This window comes from Microcebus murinus, chromosome 4 (genome assembly GCF_040939455.1).
Source record: "Microcebus murinus isolate Inina chromosome 4, M.murinus_Inina_mat1.0, whole genome shotgun sequence".
NCBI classification, from domain to species: Eukaryota; Metazoa; Chordata; class Mammalia; order Primates; family Cheirogaleidae; genus Microcebus; species Microcebus murinus.
Genome location: NC_134107.1, coordinates 87,877,073 through 87,901,523, shown reverse-complemented (window position 1 = coordinate 87,901,523; position 24,451 = coordinate 87,877,073). Strand labels below are relative to the sequence as shown.

Genomic DNA, 24,451 nt, shown 5'->3' with positions numbered 1-24,451 from the left:
GTGATGGAAAATAAGGTATCACTTTTATTCTTCATTATAAAATAAAATTGACCACTTTCCAAAATCACAAATAATCATTCAAAACAAGGCATTTCCTAGTATGCCTATAAGTCATTTATTTGTATACATGCACAAATGAGTCAACTAATACTAACTGAAAGTATTTCAATATAGTACAAATAGTATTCGCTAGAGAATCACAATAAATCAATTAAGGAAAGCTTTCCTTGTCATTCAAACAGTTTAAAATAAAACTAAATCTCATAACCATTTTTCACCTACTGGTTTGATAAGGGTTTGGTAACAAGCAATAGAGGAGGATGTAAGCAAACAGACTCGCACAACTTCTAGAAAGTGTAACTGGTAGAACTTTAATAGAAAGCATTTGAAAATACCAACATTTTAGGCCAGGTGCGGATGCTCACGCCTATAATCCTAGTACTCTGGGAGGCCAAGGCGGGAGGACTGCTCAAGGTCAGGAGTTTGAGACCAGCCTGAGCAAGAGCATCTCTACTAAAAATAGAAAGAAATTAGCTGGACAGCTAAAAATATATATAGGGAAAAAAATTAGCCAGTTATAGTGGCGTATGCCTGTAGTCCCAGCTTTTGGGGAGGCTGAGGCAGGAGGATCGCTTAAGCCCAGGAGTTTGAGGTTGCTGTGAGCTAGGCTGATGCCACTGCACTCTAGCCAGGGCAACAGAATGAGACTCTGACTCCAAAGAAAAAAGGAAAAGAAAAATCCTCTGACTCAGCAATCCTTTTAGGAATTTTTCCAATAGAGAATTGCACATGAAAGCCAGGCGCAGTGGCTCATGCCTGTAATCCTAGCATCCTGGGAGGCCAAGGCAAGAGGATGGCTTGAGCTCAAGAGTTCAAGACAAGCCTCAACAAAAGCAAGACCCCATCTCTTCCAAAAAAAAAAAATTTGAAAAATTAGCCAGGCGGTGTCATGGGCCTGTATTAACAGCTACCTGGGAGGCTGAGGCAAGAGAATCACTTAGGCCCAGGAGTTTGAGGTTACAGTGAGCTACGATTACACCACTGCACTCTACCAGGTGACAGAGACTCTGTCCCAAAAAAAAGAAGAGAATTGTACATGAAGAGATTTTTTAAATGTTTCAGTCACTAGTCTATCTCCAGTAACTGTCACATTGTAGATGCTCAGCTAATAAGGGCAGAACTAGGACTTGATGTTAGCCTGGCCCCAGATTTTGCACTCTTAACCACTACACTGTACTGTATCAGGGGAGTTGAATTAAGTCTAAGTACACAAATATATATATATACTGCAGCATTATTTAAAATAGTGGGTCAGGCGCAGTGGCTCACGCTTGTAATCCTAGCACTCTGGGAGGCTGAGGCAGGCGGATTGCTCAAGGTCAGGAATTCGAAACCAGCCTGAGCAAGAGCGAGACCCCGTCTCTACTATAAATAGAAAGAAATTAATTGGCCAACTAATATATATAGAAAAAATTAGCTGGGCATGGTGGTGCATGCCTGTAGTCCCAGCTACTCGGGAGGCTGAGGCAGGAGAATCGCTTGAGCCCAGGAGATTGAGGTTGCTGTGAGCCAGACTGAGGCCACGGCACTCACTCTAGCCTGGGCAACAAAGCAAGACTCTGTCTCAATAAAATAAAAAAATAAAATAAAAAATAAAATAAAATAGTGAAGAACTGGATGGCTGGTCCAATGGTGGGGGTTATCAGAACTTATTAACATTAGTGTCACTAAAGTTGGTATACAACCCCCCACTGCTAAATTTAACTGGCTAAAAATAAATAAACTAATTAAATTTTAAAAAGAGTGAAGAATTAGAGATAACCTAGGTGTCTATTCAGTAAGGAACTGTAAACTATACTATAGTTTCATTCAAAAGAATACTATCTAAAGACTGACAGAGAAAGATCTCCAAGATATTATGTGGGACACAAAAAGGTTAAATTTGTTCAAAGTTTCTCTGTTCTTAAGTGGCAAAATACCCAAACCAGTGGATGAGTCACAGACTCCCACAGGGTAAAAAGAAAGACTTATTTTTCATTTTATACCTTTATATACCATCTGAGTTTTTAGCATATGCATATATTACTTTTATAATGAAAACTCTGGTACAGTAGCTCACATAATTCCACCATCCTTTTTTTGCTTCTCTTTGGCTTGCCTTCTAATTAGAAACAAAGCAAAGCCCCAGCAGGGTGGCTCAGGCCTATAATCCTAGCACTCTGGGAGGCTGAGGTGGGTGGATCTCTCAAGGTCAGGAGTTCAAGACCAACCTGAGCAAGAGTGAGACCCCATCTATACCAAAAATAGAAAGAAATTAATTGGCCAATTAAAAATATATAGAAAAAATATTATATTATATATTAAATTATATTATAGCCGAGCATAGTGGCGTGTACCTGTAGTCCCAGCTACTCGGGAGGCTGAGGCAGGAGGATTGCCTGAGCCCAGGAGTTTGAGGTTGCTTTGAGCTGGGCTGACACCACAGCACTCCAGCCCAGGCAACAGAGTGAGACTCTGTCTCAAAAAAAAAAAGAAAGAAACAAAGCAAATTGGGAGTAACAGCAAAGGGTACACATAACTGTAGTTCTTGTATATGTAAGAAATAATTTAAAGACACCTCACAACTGATTTTACCCTGGTGTGTCACACCCTGGTAGGCTGGAATGCACTAAACAGGAATAAAGACTTGTCTTCTCATTTCAGCCCTTTAATTTTGTGGCTGTCTCAGTTTTTCAGGTTTTCTCATCTGAAAAATGAAGGGCTCAGATCTGATAAAATCTTATTTTTGTGAGTCTAGGTCTAATCTCCTAACATCATGGCATATATTTGCTAAGCAGCCTAACTGTTGCTTGATCTCAGGTAAGGACAAGATCTAGATAAGCAAGACCAACAGAAAGTCCATAAAACTTAACCGCTGAATCTGTGCATTGTGGGAACTATAAATTAGTCATCAATCCTGGGCTCAATCCACTGATGCCTAGGGTTAGCACCTTGTTCTCTTTTATAATGAAAACCCTTCTTATTCTAGCAAATACAGAATTTATAAATTTTTAAATCAACCAGTCTCAGAGAAAGACTCTTCAAGACTAAGCTGCCCCTTGGAATAGGACTCAGATTCCAGAGATGAAACCATCTGCATATGGTAACCTAATCTTTGATAAAGCAGACAAAAATATACACTGGGGAAAAGAATCTCTTTTCAATAAATGGTGCTGGGAAAACTGGATAGCTACATGCAGAAGAATGAATCAAGATCCCTACCACTCACCTCTCACAAAAATCTAGTCAAGAAGGGTAACAGACTTAAACCTAAGGCATGAAACCTTAAGAATCTCAGAAGAAAATCCTGGGAAAACCCTTTAAAACATCGGTCTAGGCAAAGAATTCTTGCAGACACCCAAAGCAATCACCACAGCAACAAAAATAAACAAATGGGATCTGATCAAATTAAAAAGCTGCACAGCCAAGGAAACTATCATTAGAGCAAACAGACAACCTACAGAATGGGAGAAAATACTTGCTCTCTACACTTCCAATAAAGGTCTTATAACAAGAATTGATCTAGAACTCAAAAGAATTAACAAGAAAAAAAAAAAAATCAAACAACCCCACCAGGAAATGGGCAACAGAAATGAACAGAAACTTTTCCAAAGAAGATAGAATTATGGCCAGCATACATATTAAAAAATGCTCAACATCTCTAATCATTAGAGAAATGCAAATCAAAACCACAATGAGATATCACCTAACCCCAGTGAGATCAGCCTGTATCAAAAAATCCCATGCTGGCGAGGATGTGGAGAGACAGAAACCATCTTACACTGCTGTTGGGACTGCAAATCAGTGCAACCTTTGTGGAAAAGAATGTGGAGATACCTCAAAGAGCTAAAAATAGAAATGCCTTTCCATCCAGCAATAGCATTATTAGGCATCTACCCAAAAGAACATAAGACATTCTATTATAAAGACATCTGCACCCGAATGTTTATGGCAGCACAATTCACTATTGCAAGGACGTGGAAACAACCCAAGTACCCGTCAATTCATGAGAGGATTATTAAAATTTGGTATATGTTTACAATGGAATATTGCTCAATTCTAAGAAACGGACAGCGAGCTTGCACCGCTTATATTATCCTGGATTAAGCTTAACCCCATTATCCAAAGTGAGGTGACACAAGATCAGAAAAATGGGCTCCACATGCACTCGCCATCAACTTGGTACTGACTGATTAACACCATGGTGTTCAAATGGTGGTGGTGTTCACCAGGAATTCGGGGTTAGACCCACATCTGAGGGATGTGGTGAGCATTGTGTAGGGGAAGGGCATACCTCTAACTCTTGCTAGGGAGAGGCAACGATATAAAATGTAACCAAAATGTTAAAAAAAAAACAAACAGGCCGGGCGCTGTGGCTCACGCCTGTAATCCTAACTCTTGGGAGGCCGAGGCGGGCGGATTGCTCAAGGTCAGGAGTTCAAAACCAGCCTGAGCAAGAGCGAGACCCCGTCTCTACTATAAATAGAAAGAAATTAATTGGCCAACTGATATATATATAAAAAATTAGCCGGGCATGGTGGCGCATGCCTGTAGTCCCAGCTACTCGGGAGGCTGAGGCAGAAGGATCACTCAAGCCCAGGAGTTTGAGGTTGCTGTGAGCTAGGCTGACGCCACGGCACTCACTCTAGCCTGGACAACAAAGCGAGACTCTGTCTCAAAAAAAAAAAAAAAAAAAAAAAAAAAACAAACACAAAAACATTTATCTGGTGTCAGGCAGGTGGGAAGGGGGAGGAGGGGACTATTAGGAATGAAAGTGGGACCATTACTACATATCATGGAGGTTATACTATGAACAACTTTATGCAAAAAAGAGGCAAATTCCTTGACAGAAAAATCTACAGCTCACTTAAAAAGAAAGAATGAATCTGAATAGTTCTATATCTATTAATACATTTGAATTCTTTTTTTTTCTTTTAATGCTTTTATTTTAACATAATACTGGAAGTCCTAGCCAAAGCAGTTTGGCAGGAAAATGAAAAAAAGCCAGCCAAATTGAAAAGAAAAAAGTAAAAATCTCACTGTAGATGACATAATCTTATATATAAGAAAACATGAATTTTTTTTTTTTGAGACAGAGTCTCACTTTGTCGCCCAGGCTAGAGTGAGTGCCATGGCGTCAGCCTAGCTCACAGCAACCTCAAACTCCTGGGCTCAAGCAATCCTCCTGCCTTAGCCTCCCAAGTAGCTGGGACTATAGGCATGTGCCACCATGCCCGGCTAATTTTTTTTCTATATATATTAGTTGCCCAATTAATTTCTTTCTATTTATACTAGAGACAGGGTCTCGCTCTTGCTGAGGCTGGTTTTGCACTCCTGACCTCGAGCAATCCGCCCACCTCAGCCTCCCAGAGTGCTAGGATTACAGGCGTGAGCCACCGCGCCCGGCCAGAAAACATGAATGTTACAATGCATTTGAATTCTTAATTTAAAACCTTCCCATAAAGAAAACACATGGTCCAGATGGCTTTGTTGGTGAGTTCTATAAAATGTTTAAGGAAAAATAAGAATATTACCAATTTTATACAAAATCTTTCAGAAAAGGAGGAAACACTTACCAAATAGGTCTATGAGACCAGATTTACTACGCAAAGACATTACAAGTAGGCCGGCCGGGGTGGCTCACGCCTGTTAATCCTAGCACTCTGGGATGCCGAGGCCAGTGGATTGCTCAATGTCTGGAGTTCGAAACCAGCCTGAGCAAGAGTGAGACTGCCGTCTCTACTATAAATACAAAGAAATTAATTGGCCAACTAAAATGTATAGAAAAAATTAGCCAGGCATAGTGGCGCATGCCTGTAGTCCCAGCTACTCGGGAGGCTGAGGCAGTAGGATTGCTTGAGCCCAGGAGTTTGAGGTTGCTGTGAGCTAGGCTAACACCAGGGCACTCAATCTAGACTGGGCAACAAAGCGAGACTCTGTCTCAAAAAAAAAAAAAAAAAAAAAAGACATTACAAGTAAAGCAAACAATAGGCTAATATCCTTTGTGAACATACGTGCAAAAATCCTCAAAAAATATTAGCAAATTGAATCTAGCAATATACAAAAAGACAATATATCTTAACTAATTGGGAAGGCAGTTATCAGTTTAATACACAAAAACAAATCAACATAATGCAGTATGTTAAAAGAGAAAAACATCGCCCCCATGTTATGGAGAAAAAAAATAAAATAAAAAAAAAAAAAAAAAAGAGAAAAACACTGATCACCTCAGTAGATACAGAAAAAGCATTTGAAAATTTTAAGATCTATTCACAATATAATCTCTCAGCATACTAGGAATAAAAAAGGAACCTTCTCAGTCTAATAGGCATCCACAAAAAAGATCCTGCAGGCCGGGCGTGGTGGCTCATGCCAGTAATCCTAGCACTCTGGGAGACAGAGGTGGGAGGATTGCTCAAGGTCAGGAGTTGCTCAAGGTCAGGAGTTCGAAACCAGCCTGAGCAAGAATGAGACCCTGTCTCTACTAAAAATAGAAAGAAATTAATTGGCCAACTAAAAATATATAGAAAAACTTAGCCCGGCATGGTGGCACATGCCTGTACTCCCAGCTTCTGGGGAGGCTGAGGCAGAAGGATCACTGGAGCCCAGGTGTTTGAGGTTGCTGTGAGTTAGGGTGAGGCTACAGCACTCTAGCTCGGGCAACACAGTGAGACTCTGTCTCAAAAAAAAAAAAAAAAAAAAAAAAAAGACCCTGCAGCTAGCATTATACTTAGTGCTGAAAGACTAAAAATGCTTTGCCCCCTAAATTCAGAGCAAGACAAAGATGTCTGCTCTCACCATTTCTATTCAATATTGTAGTGGAGTTCCTAGGTAGTACAGAATGACAGGAAAAAGTTATAAAAGGCATAGTGACATGATCTCTAAGTAGAAAATCCTCAGTAATGTACATAAAGCCACTAGGACTAATAAGTGAGTTTAGGAAGGTCCGTATACAAAATAATTGTACTTCTATAAACTGCTAACATTCAACTGGAATAAAAAAACCCATGCGATTTACAATAGCATTACAAGATATGAACTATTTAGGGATAAATTTAATGAAATATGCCACAGACCTGTACACTAAAGACTACAAATATAGAAAGTGAAGAACTAAAAAATAGGAGAAATATATCATGTCCGTGGATTGGGACACAATATTGTAATGATGTCTGTTAAGTTTTCCCTAACCAATCTATAGATTCATTGGAATCCCAATAAAAACACTGGTAGCTTTTATACAGAAACTTCAAAACTTTATATGAAAATACAAAGGAACTGAAATAACAAAGACTATTTTTAAAAAGAAGAACAAAATGGGGGACTTATACAAAGATACAGTAATAAGACAATGTGGCGTTTGGGTTTTCTTAATTTTTCATTTTTAATTATTATGGGTATATAATAGTTGTATATATTTATAGGGACCATGTGATGTTTTGATACAGGCATACAATGAGTATTAATCAAATCAAGGTAATAGGGGTACCCATTGCCTCAAGCATTATCATTTCTTTGTGTTAGGAACATTATAATCCCACTCTTTTAGTTATTTTTAAGTATACTATAACTTATTGTTGACTATAGTCACTTTGTTATACTATCAAATATCAAATACTGTTAATTCGATCTAACTATCTAACCATATTTTTGTACCCATTAACCATTCCCACTTTATTCCCTGCTCCCCCTACCCTTCCCAGCCTCTGGTAACCATTATTCTACTCTCTCTCTCCATGAGATCAATTGTTTTAATATTTAGCTCCTACATATGAGAGAGAACATGTGAGATTTGCTTTTCTGTGCTTGGCTTACTTCACTTAACATAATGTTCTCCAGTTCCAACCATGTTGTTGAATACAGAAGGATTTCATTCTTTTTATGACTGTATAATATTCTACTGTGTATATGTACCATAATTTCTTTATCTATTCATCTGTGGATGGACACTTAGGTTGATTCTAAATCTTAGCTATGGTAAATAGTGATGCAATAAACATGGGAGTGTAAAAAAAAAGACTAAGCTGCCTTAGCATATAGTGGCATGATCGTAGGTCACTGAAACCTATAACCCCCAGGCTCAAGCAGTCCTCCCACCTCAGCCTCCCAAGTAGCTGGGACCACAACACAGCACTATGCCCAACTAATTATTGAATTTTTTGTAGAGACAGGGTCTCACTATGTTACTCAGGGCTGGTTTTGAACTCCTGGCCTAAGTAATCCCACCACCTTCCCAAATTCTAGGATTATAGAAGTGAGCCACCGCACCTAGCCTGAAAACTACGTTTTAACACAAGACACTTTGGCTATCATTTTGACCATAATTCAAATGGAATTAGCAAATACAGAATCTGAGATCTGAGTATCTGAGACAACACAGCAACTTCATTTATGACAAAGAACCTCATTTTTAGGACATGAATATGCTTAGATTTTCAGTGTCTTTTAGTACTGGATATTATTTTAATAGATGGAAAAGAAGGTGCTTCTTACCTGATGTCCACACATAAGATTTTGAGAGGCCAGCATGATAGCTTTCATTCCTGAAGCACAAACTTTGTTTATGGTGGTGCATGGAGTAGAAATAGGTAAGCCTAAAACAAAAATAAGTTACAATTTTGAAAAACAGAGATACTCACTTTTCAAACACAACTATAGAATTAAAATTAATAGAGTACATTAGTATAACCTAAAACATTTCTTCTGCCAATGTTTCTATAGATTATATAACTCATTTAATATTTTATTTAAGCTAAAATGACTTCCACTTTGCCATTTTACACATGTTAAGTATAAAAGCAAAAAGATATTCCTGGTACCTGCACCCAACGCTGCTTGCCTTGCAGGGGCTTGTCCTTCACCTCCTTGTATAACATTACCCATGTATGCTTCTTTCACTTCTTCTTTTGGAATCCCTTTAGAAAAAAAAAATGCCAAAAAGGCATTTCTATATTTTATTCAATTTAATAACTACTGATTACCTAATAAGGTACATGACATTACCTAGTAGGAAAGGTTTCTTTTTCTTGTCAGTTTTGAGTTTCAATCCAAAGACTTCTTTACAAGAGAATTCAGAAATGTAGGCATTATGTCATTACTAAGTGTTATGTGTATAGTAAATGCAAAATAAATATCTGTTCCATTGAATCATTTTGTCTCCTCAACATAAAAAGCAAAGCAACTACTCACCTGCCTTTTCAATGGCTCCCTGTATTGCAATGGAACCAAGTTTGGTGGCTGGCACTGAGGAAAGGCTGCCTAGAAAGGATCCAATGGGTGTTCTTGTAGCACTTACTATGACCACTTCCTGGCAAGACAAAAGTTGGTAAAAACTACTATAGGTATTTTACCTAAATCATCTTTCATTAAATAAACATAATTCAGAAATATATTATCTAAGAAATGAGTAATTAGTCATCAAAGAATAATCTCTATCTAAACAGCTATAAAACTAACAAGTTCAATGCTAGGGCTTTATGATTTAAGACCTAATAGAAAACCTAACACAAACAAACCCTAAAACCCTAGAGACTTCCTCATTCTCCACAGGAGGTCTGAGGTTAAACACTTGAGTTTCAATTCTACTCCTCAAATTAAGAAATGGGCCGGGCCGCGATGGCTCACGCCTGTAATCCTAGCTCTCTGGGAGGCCGAGGCGGCCGAATCGCTAAGGTCAGGAGTTCGAATCCATCCTGAGCAAGAGCGAGACCCTGTCTCTACTATAAATACAAAGAAATTAATTGGCCAACTAATATATAGAGAAAAAATCAGCTGTGCATGGTGGCGCATGCCTGTAGTCCCAGCTACTCGGGAGGCTGAGGCAGGATTGCTTGAGCCCAGGAGTTTGAGGTTGCTGTGAGCTAGGCTGATGCCACGGCACTCACTCTAGCCTGGGCAACAAAGCAAGACTCTGTCTCAAAAAAAAAAAAAAAAAAAAAAAAGGAAATGGTCACTTTATCCTTGTTAACTACATAATAACTAAGAGGGTCCCTTACTGAAGGGAACTCTGGGTTAGGAATCAACACCTATATCCTAGTTGGGGCCATACCACTTAACTAGGACACTGCCAGAGCCATAATTTCTTAAGCAATAGGACAATAATAATATGAAAAGAAAAAGTAGATAAAAGTTCTCTTGAATACTGTAAAAATAGAACACCATTGTAATAATTTTCTCCTCACACTTGTCTTCCATAATATCCTATTAAACTTGTAGATAAATAAGAATTGTTGCCTAGATTTTTTTTTTTTGAGACAGAGTCTCATTGTGTTTCCCAGGCTAGAGTGCATGGCGTCAGCCTACGTCACGGCAACCTCATGCAATCCTTCTGCCGCAGCCGCCTGAGTAGCTGGGACTACAGGCATGAGCCACCATGCCCGGCTAATTTTTTCTATATATGTTTTTAGTTGGCCAATTAATGTCTTTCTATTTTTAGTAGAGACAAGATCTTGCTCTTGCTCAGGTTGGTTTCGAACTCCTGACCTTGACCAATCCTCCTGCCTCAGCCTCCCAGAGTGCTAGGATTATAGGCATGAGCCACACCCCACACCCAGCCTATTGCCTAGATTTTGATTAGAAAGATATTACTGCTCACTGTGTCAGCTGCAGGAGCAACTGCCGCCTCGGGAGTGGGAGGCTCAAGGCTCAAGCCTATAATCCTAGCACTCTGGGAGGCCGAGGCAGGAGTATCGCTCAAGGTCAGGAGTTCAAAACCAGCCTGAGCAAGAGCAAGACCCCGTCTCTACTAAAAAAAGAAAGACATTAATTGGCCAACTAAAAATATATAGAAAAAAATTAGCCAGGCATGATGGTGTGTGCCTGTAGTCCCAGCTTTTGGGGAGGCTGAGGCAGGAGGATTGCTTAAGCCCAGGAGTTTGAGGTTGCTGTGAGCTAGGATGATGCCACAGCACTCCAGCCCGGGCAACAGAGTGAGACTCTGTCTCAAAAAAAAAAGAAAAGAAAGACATTACTAAGTCACTTTAGTGACCCTTATAAAGCAAAGAGAGGAGCCCTCAGAAAATACTATGTGATGACCCTTCTTATCTAATCGCCAGGCCCACTCTTCTGGAATCTTCCATGTGATCTCTTCATTGTACCAACACAATATAACAGGGCTCTCTGAGAGTAAAGGAAGAACACTGCCAGTTTTAGAGGAAAGGTTGTTTTGCAGAATATGGAGAAGCAGGAATTATGCAGGGACTAGCTGAAATTTCTTATGGTAATCTAGGAGTTTAATATTTGAATAGTTAGCTACTCCTAACCATGGCATAATCCTGCTTTGACCTTCACATATACCCAAATCATAAGTATATACAATTTTATTGACACTTCCTTTAAATTCCTGAAATTTTAAAGCACAATTTAAATTTATACTTACATTCAAAGTGGGTTTTGACGCATAACTTCGCTCCATATACCTTATTTCCTGTAATATAAGTATTCGTAATGTTATAATGTAAAAATATCAATCTACATCATTTTATAAGTATAAGTGATGAGAGTATGGTGATTTCTTTCTGCTTCTTTGTGCTTTTAATTCTAAATTTTCCAGTCAATATATATCACTTTTATAAATTCAGACTTATTTTACTCCTCATAATAAACTTTTCTGAGTTCATACATTCATTGGAAATGTATTTTCTTTTTTCTTTTTTTTTTTTGAGACAGAGTCTCACTCTGTTGCCTGGGCTGGAGTGCTGTGGCGTCAGCCTAGCTCACAGCAGCCTCACACTCCTAGGCTCAAGCGATCCTCCTGCCTCAGCCTCCCGAGTAGCTAGGACTATAGGCACACAACCACGCCCAGCTAATTTTTTCAATTTTTCAGTAGAAATGGGGTCTTACTCTTGCTAAAGCTGGTCTTAAAGTCCTGAGCTCAAGCGATCCTCCCACCTCAGCCTCCCAGAATGGTAGGATTACAGGTGTAGGCCACCATGCCCTGCCTAAAGACTGGTCAGTTTTCAAACCGTTTTGTTTTTAGGCATTCTAACAGATAAGTACTGGTACCTCATTGAGCCGCAGCAGTGTAGAGAACTGACTGTAGTAGGGCAGAAGTAGAAAAAGGGAAGGAGACCAACAGAGCTGATGTGCCCAATGCTAGGAAGGGAACAAGGGGGCAGATACAAATGGTTGGACTTGGAACATATCCCAGACACTGTGGGCACGATCACCATCCTTTGACAGATGAGGAAACTGAAGCACTGGCGGATGAAGCAGCCAAACCGAAGTCCTACAGCCAGGAGACAGCAGGGCTGGCATCACAAATCCACCCGGTCTGACTCCAGAGTCCACTTTTGGGCTCTACACTATTATGAACATATTTTGGGGAAAGTAACTAAATTGTTTCTAAACTTTTCAACTTAGGATAGAAAGGATAGCAGTTAGTAATCAAAGTACCCTGTGTTGGCTGGGCAAGGTGGCTCACCCCTGTAATCCTAGCTCTTTGGGAGGCCGAGGCAGGCGGATCGTTTGAGTTCAGGAGTTCAAAACCAACCTGAGCAAGAGCGAGACCTCGTCTCTACTATAAATAGAAAGAAATTAATTGGCCAACTAATATACATAGAAAAAATTAGCCAGGCATGGTGGCGCATGCCTGTAGTCCCAGCTACCTGGGAGGCTGAGGCAGGAGGATCCCTTGAGCCCAGGAGTTTGAGGTTGCTGTGAGCTAGGCTGACGCCACGGCACTTACTCTAGCCTGGGCAACAAAGCGAGACTCTGTCTCAAAAGAAAAAAAAAAAAAAAAGTACCCTGTGTTTATGCATCTTATTGTATAAGGAAAGCAAAATTCTCTTACATAAAATCATGATATCCCAAATCTGTATTTCTTCATGTCTTTATAAATGTCTCCTAGTATGAAATAGTTATGCTAATTTCAATCCACACTTTTTGTTTTAGGTATATGTTCATTTTATGTATTTCATTTATATAATGCCTTTGTTAAAATCTTACATAACCACTCTGGTATGTTAAATTTTGACAGTGTTGACAAATGGTTGAAGTTGATAACAACCTTTTGGCTGAGCACAGTGGTGCACACCTGTAATCTAAGCACTTTGGGAGGCCAAGGCAAGGAAGATCACTTGAGCCCAGGAGTTCAAGACCAGCCTGAGCAACACAGAGAGGCCCCTTCTCTACAAAAAACTTATAAAGTGGCTGAGCATGGTGGTGCATGTATGTACTCTTGGCTACAGGAGAGGCTGAGGCAGGAGGATTGCTTGATCCCAGGAGTCTGAAGTTACAGTGACCTAGGATACCATTGTACTCCAGTCTAAATAACAGAGCAAGCAAGACCCAGTCTCAAAAAACAAACAAACAAACAAAATACCAACTTCTGGTTTGGGTTCAGTTGTGTCTACCCCAAAAAGAAGTGCTAACCCCCAGTACCTCAGTCTGTAACCTTATTTGGAAATGGGGTCTTTACCGAGGTAATCAAGTTAAAATGCAGTCATTACTGCATTTACTCTGCACTCTGGGAGGCCGAGGTGGCCTCGAGGTGAGGAGTGCAAAACCAGCCTCAGCAAGAGCAAAACCGTCTCTACTATAAATAGAAAGAAATTAATTGGCCAACTAATATATAAAGAAAAAATTAGCCAGGCATGGTGGCGCATGTCTGCAGTCCCAGCTACTCGGGAAGCTGAGGCAGGAGGATTGATTTAGCCCAGGAGTTTGAGGTTGCTGTGAGCTAGGCTAACACCACAGCACTCACTCTAGCCTGGGCAACAAAGCAAGACTCTTTGTCTCAAAAAAAAAAAAAAAGCAGTCATTAGGTGGGCCCCAATCCAATATGACTGGTATCTTTATAAAAAGGTAAAATTTGGACACAGAAACAGACACAGAAGGAAGATGAAGGGAAGACACAGGGTCAATGCCATGTGTAGATGGAGGATTGGAGCAAGAAGCTCTGATACAAACCAAGGAACTCCAAAGACTGCCCACACCCACCAGAAGCTAGGAGGAAACAAGGGGGGAATTCATTTAACTAGTCAGGGGGAGAACAGCCCTGCTGGCACTATGATTTTGGACTTCCAGCCTCTAGAACTGGGAGACAATACATTTCCATTGCTTTAAGCTGCCCATTTAGTAGAACTCTGCAGCCCTGGGAAACTAACAGTCTCTCCTTGAAAATCTAACCTCCCTTGACATTCAAGTGACACTGTAATCCTAGCACTCTGGGAGGCCAAAGTGGGAGGATAGCTTGAGGTCAGGAGTTGGAGAGCAAACTGAGCAAGGGCCAGACCAGTCTCTACCAAAAATGGGGAAAAGTAGCTGGGTGTGGTGGCATGTGCCTACAGTCCCAGCTTCTTGGGAGGTTGAGGCAAGAGGATCACCTGAGCCCAAGAATCTGAGGTTGCAGTGAGCTATGATCATGCTATTGCACTGTCTCAAAACAACAAAAAATGTCTGAGCACTAAAAGATGCAGAATAATAGTGGATCAAAACATAAAACAGTAGTTTCAAGGCAGGAGTAGTCAATAGTGTCAAATATAGTATAAAGGTCAAGAAGAAAAAAAACACAGAAAAAAAAAATACTGGTATTTTCCAGGTGAGTGGCACAGAATTTTAACTCCAGAGGGTTAAAGAGAAATAGATGTAGAATAAATGGGAGGTGGTAAGTAGAGACCACTCCTTTGACGAGAGAGAAAAGTGATTAAAGCTAGAAAAGCAACAAGCTCCAAAAAAGTCCATCAAGGTTTGTTGACCATAAAGGAGATTTGGGGGACAAAGGGGTGGGAGCCACTGTAATGAGTGAGGTCAAATTCCATTCCACAGGATGGCAGAGAAAACTGAAAATCTTGTTAAAACAAACCAATTTCCATGGTTCAGTATATGACCACTCAATTCAAATAACATCCAATACAACTGATTCTCACATACCATATGTATATAACTTATAGGTTCATTTTTTTCGTAAGGAACATTTGTGTTTGATTGTGAGAGCTTAATTAAACCATAAATTTAGAAGGTTCTGCATTTTTTAAACATATCTACTTCACCTATTTCACCTAGTCAATACTGGCTGAAATCCAAGTTAACCTTAGTCAATACTGGTTGAAATCCAAGTTAACCTAACTACATTTTTGTGATTTCCGTAGTCATTCCATGTAACTAACAAATAGACTAAGAGCTCATCTGTCCTGCAAATCTACTCCTGACTTTTCTATTATCTCAGTCACCTAGGATTGATTTTAGACTCTCACTTTTCCCTTGGCTCCACCCTCACCTCATAACTGTCAAGTTGTATGTTTATTCTTTCATAATCTCTTGCATAATGCTGCTCCCTTTCAGCTCCTATTGCCAGCACCCTAGTTCAAGTTATGTCACTCTACACTCAGACACTGGTTTTACCCCCAACTCTAATTCTTCATGACCTCTGCTTATGACAAAAACAAATGTACCAACAGTCCCCACTGACCTGGGTCAAATCCAAACTCTTGCAACACAATGATTTCAAAGCCGACCCACCTGGAAAACTCAAGCTTCACCAACCACACCCTCAAGTTCTCCTCTACCTATTCTAGAGGCTTTGCCAGACACTAAACCTGGGGTGCAGGTTCCCTAGCTTCAACATATGGAAAATTCATTTCTTGTGTTATCATCTGTTTATTATCACATAGCGTCCTCACCCCCTGTATGCCCAATGATTGGGGAAAAAAAAGAAAAGAAAACCTCTCTCTTGACAATAACGCGCACGAATATGTTTTAACGACCATCTTGGAAAACAGTTGCAGGGGCCTCCAAAATCTCTCTCCAGCCGGACCGAGCAGGAGCCAGTCGCGGGCCTACCTGCCCGCACGTGTGCCCCTGACACAGCAGAATCAGCAACCGCGGGGATCAGGCGGGGCCCCTGCACGCCTAGTAGAGATAAGTGAGTCCCGGGCGTCGTCGGAGCACTGCCGGAGCTTTGGGGGCGAGACCCCCGTCGGGCGACTGTCTCTGGGCCTACGCCGCCAGCAGGGACCATCCGAGGCAGGGGAAGGGGCGCAGCGGGGCCGAGGCCCACCCGGGGGACGAGCCCCGCTTACCTGCAGCACCCACCGAAGCGGGGGGCTGCGGCTGCGGGCGCCGCCGCGCACAAGGGCCGCCAGCATAGCCATGGTGTGTCGCAGAGCCGGGAGCCGAGGACTCAAGGGCAGGGCGGGGCCGCGGGAACTCGCCGCCAGCCAACCTCGCGCGCGAGCAGACGCCGCCCCCGCCACACCTCCCCGCCCGCCGCCTCGCGCCGCCGCGGTCGGCGGGGATTGGCCGGCAGCCACGGGTGGGCGGGGCCGGCGCGCCCGCGCCGCAGCCGATCCGGTAGGAGGTCGGTGTTGAAGGACGCGGCGCGAGGAACGGCGGCGTACTGTTCCGCCACTTCTAACCTTCTGAGGCCGGCGGTTATGAGTAGCTCGAGCCTTTCCAGTTCCCTGAGCATGATTCTGTCACTTACATCTACCTAGAACAAAAGAAACTCATGAACATTTTTTTCTTTTTTTTTTGGCCAGGCTAGAGTGCCGTGGCGTCAGCCTAGCTCACAGCAACCTCAAACTCCTGGGCTCCAAACAATCCTCCTGCCTCAGCCTCCCGAGTAGCTGGGACTACAGGCACGCGCCACCATGCCTGGCTAATTTTTTCTATATGTTTTTAGTTGGCCAGTTAATTTATTTTTAGTAGAGGGGGGGTGTCTAGCTCTTGCTCAGGCTGGTTTCAAACTCTGGACCTTGAGCCATTACCCCCACCCCCCACCCATGAAAATCCAATTCGCTTTTCACTTATGACAAATTTGCAATTGTTTTTCAGAAGGAAGAAGAGGACTAGAATACACAAAGTTTACTGAACAATTAACAAGATTACTCTTCACCAGAATCCCATGAATTAGATGCTACTGTTATCCACCGTTCAACTAATGAGGTAACGGAGATGCAAAGAAATTTTGTTGTTCATGATTGCACAGAGAGTGGTAAAACTGAGGTCTCAACTGATACCATTATATTGCTTTGTTTCCCTATACCTTTTCCCAGAGGCCAATATAAATGGTAGATTAGCTATGATTATTCTTACATTTTGGGAACCCATTACTTAACTTTGGACCTTCAGCTGGGGATAGCATATCTTTGTGACTTTGAAACATTTTCCTTTATATTGATTGTCCTATAAAAAAGGAACGACAACGTACAAATTAAGCACTTCAATTTGCCCTAAGCCAAACCCATGTTTTTCCTAAATAAAGTGAAACCATCCACCATTATATTTTAACATATTATGTTTTGTTGGCAACTCTGGGAGATGGTACTTTTCAAAGATGGCCACATCTATGTTATCCGGCCACACAAGCTTTTCTTTCAGTCAGTGACACTCTTCCTCCTAGAAGTAGGGTCTGTGTTCCTTCCCCTTGAATCTGGACAGGGAGTGCTGACTGCCACAACCAATGAAGTATGGCAGAAGTGACTCTATGTGACCTTCCCAGAGAGGTCCAGGCAGAAATACAGATTTTTATGGTTTTAAAAATGCCTCAGATGATTCGATTCCCCAGCCTTCAACCCTTCCAGCTGAGACCCCAGAAATCATGAAGCAGAGACAAGCTGTCCCCACTGAGCTGTCTGAATTCATGATCCACAGAAAACAATAAGAGAAAATAAATGGTTATTGTAATTAAATCCATAATGTTTCGGGCTAATTATTTTTTTTACACAGCAACACATAAATATAGCACATCTATCTTTAATTTCCCAGTCACCCCAAGTTGGTCCCTTAATACTTCTGTGAGGGCCAGGCGCAGTGGGTCATGACTGTAATCCTAGCACTCTGGGAGGCCAAGGCGGGTAGATCGCTCAAGGTCACCATTTGAAAACCAGCCTGATGATGTATTAGATAAAATATACACACTATTTTTTTTTTTTTTTGAGACAGAGTCTCGCTTGTTGCCCAGGCTAGAGTGAGTGCCGTGGCGTCAGCCTAGCTCACAGCAACCTCAAACTCCTGAGCTCAAGCAATCCTCCTGCCTCAGCCTCCCGAGTAGCTGGGACTACAGGCATGCGCCACCATGCCCGGCTAATTTTTTATATATATATATATATATATATTAGTTGGCCAATTAATTTCCTTCTATTTACAGTAGAGATGGGGTCTCGCTCTTGCTCAGGCTGCTTTCGAACTCCTGACCTCTAGCAATCCGCCTGCCTCAGCCTCCCAGAGTGCTAGGATTACAGGCATGAGCCACCGCGCCCGGCTCACACTATTTTTTGAGACAGAGTCTCGCTCTGTTGCCCAGGCTAGAGTGACATGGTGTCAGCCTAGCTTACAGCAACCTCAAACTCCTGGGCTCAAGCAATCCTGCTGCCTCAGCCTCCTGAGTAGCTGGGGCTACAGGCACAAGCCATCAGGCCTGGCTAATTTTTTATTTCTATTTTTAGTTGCCCGGCTAATTTTTTTCTAGTTTTAGTAGAGATGGGGGTCTCACTCTTGCTCAGGCTGTTCTGGAACTCCTAAGCTCAAGCAATCCACCTGCCTTAGCCTCCCAGAGTGCTAGGATTACAGGCATGAGCCTCCGCACCTGGCCTGTATTAGATAATGTTTCTAACTGAAAAAGTTGAATCCTTAAAGAAATAACTCAGAAAATTAAACAGCTGCTCTGGCCCAATAAATAGAGATTACCAGTTGTCAGAAGCCAAGGCTGGGGATCAAAGAGTAAAAGGTGACTGATTATAATAATAGTTACTTATATAGTTCTTAACATGGGCCACTTCTTTGACAGTTTAATTCATTTAATCCTCATAATAACCCATTGAATTAGGGAGTATCATTATCCACATTTTACAGATGGAAAACTCAAACACAGAAGTTTGTCCAAAGGCACAGAGCTGGTAGTGACAGAGCTGCAGATTGAACACAGGCAGGCCCATGGCTAGGTCTAGGCTCTTAACCACCCACTGTACTAATTTTGCCTTAGGAAAGACCTGCCCTAGGAGAGACCCACTTCAGGGAGCTCTAATCAGACAATTCTGCCATCAAAGGCACTACCAGGAAACACTGCCACTACGTTGGACAAGACAGCTTCTAGAGAAGTTCAGAGAGATTTAGGAACACCTGGGGGAGAAGAACAGTGAATTTACTTCCAGAGCTACAGCAGGCAAGCTGCTCTTCAACACTAACCTTCAAAAACATAAGAGGATGTTTTTGGGGCGTGGTGGCTCACGCCTGTAATCCTAGCACTGTGGGAGGCGGAGGCAGGCGGATTGCTCAAGGTCAGGAGTTTGAAACCAGCCTGAGCGAGACCTCTGTCTCTACTAAAAATAAAAAGAAATTAATCGACCAACTAAAAATGTGTACATATATATAGAAAAAATTAGCTGGGCATGGTGGCACATGCCTGTAGTCCCAGCTACTCAGGAGGCTGAGGCAGGAGGATCGCTTGAGCCCAGGAGTTTGAGGTTGCTGTGAGCTAGGCTGATGCCACTGCACTCACTCTAGCCTGAGCAACAAAGTGAGACTCTGTCTCAAAAAAATAAATAAATAAAAACATAAGAGGAGCTCTTATTCGCTGCCTAACTGCTGCCATCATGGTCTCATGCATGCTCCCAGGAAGGGCCTGTCCCAGTCGGCCCTGCCCTATCGCTCAGCATTTCCTTGGGCTTAAGTTGACATCTGACAAGTGGAAGGAGCAGATTTACAAACTGGCCAGGAAGGGTGGGACTCCTGTTAGGTAGAGATCAAATCTGCAGGTGGTAGGTGTAGGCCAGGAGGGTGGTTCCTAGGGGCAGGGAAGCTGGGGACTAATCGGGGGAAGGGACTACAGGAAAAAAAAAAACTTAGTTAAGGGAAACATAATTAACGGGAATTTGGGGTTTTGTTGTTTACACACCTGTGGAGCATAAGTGGATGGAACTTTGTTATATAAGAACAACTGTCAATTCTTTGGTAACATCCCAACACCTGCAAGCCCTGCCCCAGACCAAGTCAATAAAAGATGACCACCTGGGGCTGGATCACGCCTGTAACCCTAGCACTCTGGGAGGCCAAGGCTGGAGGATCGCTTGAGCTCATGAGTTCCAGACCAGCCTGAGCAAGAGCAAGACCCGTGCCTACTATAAATAGAAAGAAATTAGCCAAACAACTAAAAATAGAAAAAATTAGCCGGGCATGATGGTGTATTTCTGTAGTCCCAGCTACTAGGGAGGCTGGGACAGGAGGATCGCTTGAGCCCAGGAGTTTGAGGTTGCTGTGAGCTAGGCTGACACCACGGCACTCTAGCCCAAACAACAGAGTGAGACAGTCTCAAAAAAAAAAAAAAAAAAAAGAAGATGACCACCTGGGAGTCCATTCCTCTCTCTGGAACATATTTTCACTTTGTATAGCTTCCTTCTTTACTTTCACTGCACTCTGTTTAGTGTCTCCCTTTTCTGTGATAAACTCTTCATGTGGAATTGCTTCGTATTTGCGATCACTCATCATCAGTGATCGGTACTTGTACTCATTCCTGACACTGGGAACTGAGGACCAGGCAACATCAAGACAGACCTAACAACTCCCTCACAAATCAATGGGATCCTCATGGTTGCACAGGTCTGTTTTGTGACAGGCAATAAAATCTTGAGAATTCTTAAGTCCACAGGACTTGCTCTTTTGCTCTTTTTTTTTTTTTAAGACAGAGTCTTACTCTGTGTCCTGGGCTAGAGTGCCGTGGCATCACCCTAGCTCACAGCAACCTCAAACTCCTGGGCTTAAGCAATCCTCCTGCTTCACCCTCCTGAGTAGCTGGGACTAAGGCATGTGCCACCATGTCCGGCTAATTTTCTTTTCCTATATATTTTTAGTTGGCCAATTAATTTCTTTCCATATTTAGTAGAGACATGGTCTCACTCTTGCTCAGGCTGGTTTCGAACTCCTGACCTTGAGCAATCTGCCTGCCTTGGCCTCCCAGAGTGCTAGGATTATAGGCGTGAGCCACAGTGCTTGGCCAGGACTTGCTCTTGATCTTCCTGAAGATCTCTACCATTTAATTAAGAAAGCAGTTGCTATTCCAAAGCATCCTGGGCAAAACAGGAAGGATAAGCATGCTAAATTCCATTTGATTCTGATAGTTGGATTCACCGATTGGCTTGATATTACAAAGCCAAGTGAGATTCCCTCCCAGTTGGAAGTATGAGTCATCCACAGCCTCTGCCCTGGTTGCATAAATTTGTCTATTTAAGCAATAAAATCATTAACTAAAAAAATAAATAAGAGCAACTTTGCTACCAATATGAGCAGCAGGCAAAAATGTAGTTAATAATTTAAGAATCTAGGACTTGGAAAATGTTTAAAGAAAATAGGGAAACTCACTACATCCAGAATAACTATACTACCCCAAGTGGTCTATACTTGGAGAAATTTAGACCCCTAGATAAATAAAAACTAATTTTGATCTTTATTTACATTTCTTTCTCTCTTTTTTTCCATATAGATAGCAATCTTGCTATGTTGCCCAGGTGGGTCTCAAGCTCCTAGCCTCAAAGTGATCCTCCTGCCTTGGCTTCCCAAAGTGCTGGGATTACAGGCGTGCACTACCACTCCCAGATTTACCTACATTTCTCAAAAAATATGAATTGGAAACCAATTGAGGATTAAAACACAGGATTGAGAGTTACAGAAGTAATAGTTGAAGGTATTAGTTGGATGAGATCCCCAAAGTGGAGTCTACAAAGAGAGAAACTCATAGAACAACTGGCATTTAGGTGGAGGAAGAGGAGTCACCAAAGTAGAAGGAGAGAGAATTGTGGAAAAGGTAGCAGGCAACCAGATTATGTCATGATGTGCTGCCCGCTCCAGCCCCACTTCTTTTTTCATCTGCGACTACCTCCCATTTCCCCCAAGGGCGAAGCTGTTGTCACCCTGAGGGGAAGCAGAACCATCACAGAAAAACAAAAGGACACTAAATTTTTTTCCTACTACGTGAAAGCCATAGTTCAAGTGAAAGACATCTGAGAATCCATTTTCCTACTGCCACCCAATACTAGTTAAATAGAGTTTAGGGGAGAACGGCTATGGCTGGAGAGGAAGCAAGAGGATTAGCCATTGATGAATGTCCCTGACAGAAGGCCCTGAGCCATCTCCTGCAGCTTATAGTCCACATGGGAGTGTGACAGCAGGACCAACCCCCTGACACACACACACACACACACAAAATTCGGTGCCATGGGAGAAGATCTGAGTTCTCTGATTCAAGCCAGCATGTCTGAAAAAGTAGCCCACGTGAGCACTAGAGATTTAGTAGAAGACTGAGGTGGCTGCTCTGGGTGCTTGGATATGAAGTGCCTATGGCAGCCTCACAGAATATCCCTGTGGCTTAATTAGTTCTCCAAAAGCTAAATGAGTGATTTTCCTCTTGTGTCTGGGAGGAGTACAGACCTAAGCTGAGCTGGAGTTGGCAAGAGGCCCCACACTTGCCATTACAAGTCAATGTGGAAGTGCAGCCATGCCTTGTTTGGGCAAACCAGGATGTCATTGAATGCCAAGGACAGAAAGGGTGGAGGGAACAATCCTGAAAGGGACAGACCTTAAGCCCAAAGTTTATGAAAAGATAACTGAATTTTGCTGAGTGGAGGTGAAAGTAACTGGATTAAAATTTCTTTCTTTTTTTTAAGACAGAGTTTCACTCTGTTGACCGGGCTAGAGAGCCGTGGCATCAGCCTAACTCACAGCAACCTCAAACTCCTGGGCTCAAGCAATCCTGCTGCCTCAGCCTCCCAAGTAGCTGGGGCTACAGGCATGCACCACCATGCCCAGCTAATTTTTTCTATATATTTTAGTTGGCCAATTAATTTGTTTCTATTTATAGTAGAGATGGGGTCTCGCTCTTGCTCAGGCTGGTTTCAAACTCCTGACCTTGAGGGATCCTCCCGAAGAGTGCTAGGATTACAGGCATGAGCCACCGCGCCTGGCCTAGATTAACATTTCTTCTGTGAGATAGAAATGGAGTGTTGGGATAAAAATGAAGCCTCATTAAGAGAAACAAACTTTTTCCATATCTGAATTTGTGGCTTTGGATTATAATTCCTACCACAATAGGTAATATAGTGTCTGGATATGGATTTATTAATAAAGAACTGCATCTTTCAAAAAGTAGCCCATCTTGGATTCTGAGGTGACTGTATTTCTCAAGACCTAGTCAATAGCTCCTTCTAGTGCCAGAATTGTAAGTGGAGCCATGTCTTGCTAAGCACAAGACTTGATAAAATAAACACATCTTCCTTTCTACAAATGCCCACAAGCCCCAAGAGGGATTTTCTACAAGTTGACTTTTGGAATATTATAATATTATTTTAACACCATGAAAAAATTGGAAAATAAAAGTTTCAGAGAAATTAACAAAAATTGGGGGGTATTAGATTCATAATACAAAGATGTTTGATGATATTCATTTTTTTTTTTTTTTTTGAGACAGCATCTTGCTTTGTCTCCCAGGCTATAGTGCAGTGGCATCATCATACCTCACTGCAACCTCAGACTCTTGGGCTTATGCCATCCTCCTGCCTCAGCCTCCCAAGGGGCTGGGACTATAGGACTACAGGCACACACCAAAACACCTAGCTAATTTTTCTATTTTTCGCAGGTGTGGTCTCGCTCTTGTTCAGGCTGGTCTCAAACTCCTGGCCGCAAGTGATCCTCCTGCCAGGGCCTCCCAAAATGACAGGATCACAGACGTGAGCCACTGTGACTTGCCATGGTACTCACTTCTAAGTTCTCCTATAATAAGCAACTTCCATCATAGTTAAAAACTATTGGAATAACTCATTGTACAGGGTTGAACAATAATATTTTAAAGTCCTAACTCCTGGTACCTGTGAATGTGACTTTATTTGGAAATAGGGTCTTTGCAGATGTGATCAAGTTAAGACGAGGTCATATTGGATTAGGGTGGGCCCCAAATCCAACGACTGGTATACTTATAACAAAAGAGGACACAGAGAAAGACACTCACACACAGATGAGAAGAACACATGGACATGGAGACAGAGATTAGAGTGATGCATCTACAAACGAAGAAACACTAAGGATTTCTGGCAACTACCAGAAACTAGGAGAGAAACATGGCAGTCCCTAGGAGAGAACAGACAGTCCCTCATAATTGCAGAAGGAGCCAACCCTCCTAACTCCTGGATTTGGGCCTTCTAGCCTCCAGAATTGTGAGAGAATAAATTTCTGTGGTTTTAAGTCACCAGTTTGTGGTAATTTGTTACAGCAATCTTAGGAAACAAGCACAGATTTTTATAACAAGGTAATCATTGTCATAAAGTGGTAGAAAACCTGGCTGAACTATGTTCCAGTGTTGGATGGAAAGCAGAAATTGTAGGCAATGAACCTGGATATTTAGCTGAGGAAATTTCCAAACAAAGTATGAAAGACAAAGCTTGGCGTCTCCTCCCTGCGTATGTTAAATTGCAAGAGAAAACAGATAGAT

The 24,451-nt window shown here is 42.0% G+C and overlaps 1 protein-coding gene and 1 pseudogene across 1 annotated transcript in view; one reads left to right on the top strand and one right to left on the bottom strand.

Moving 5' to 3' along the window:
- ACAT1 (acetyl-CoA acetyltransferase 1) overlaps window positions 1-16,211 on the bottom strand; it is a 28,811-nt gene extending 12,600 nt beyond the window's left edge. The window contains exons 1-5 of the mRNA XM_012773724.3: window positions 16,059-16,211; window positions 11,417-11,464; window positions 9,229-9,346; window positions 8,859-8,954; window positions 8,533-8,633 (exon numbers count right to left, since the gene is read on the bottom strand). Of these exons, the coding sequence (XP_012629178.2) occupies window positions 8,533-8,633; window positions 8,859-8,954; window positions 9,229-9,346; window positions 11,417-11,464; window positions 16,059-16,130 (435 nt within the window). The 5' untranslated portion in view covers window positions 16,131-16,211. The remainder of the gene's footprint in view (window positions 1-8,532; window positions 8,634-8,858; window positions 8,955-9,228; window positions 9,347-11,416; window positions 11,465-16,058) is intronic.
- Window positions 16,212-19,579: 3,368 nt separating this feature from the next.
- LOC142870488 (small ribosomal subunit protein uS15-like) lies at window positions 19,580-21,190 on the top strand (annotated as a pseudogene).
- The last annotated feature ends 3,261 nt before the right edge of the window (window positions 21,191-24,451 follow it).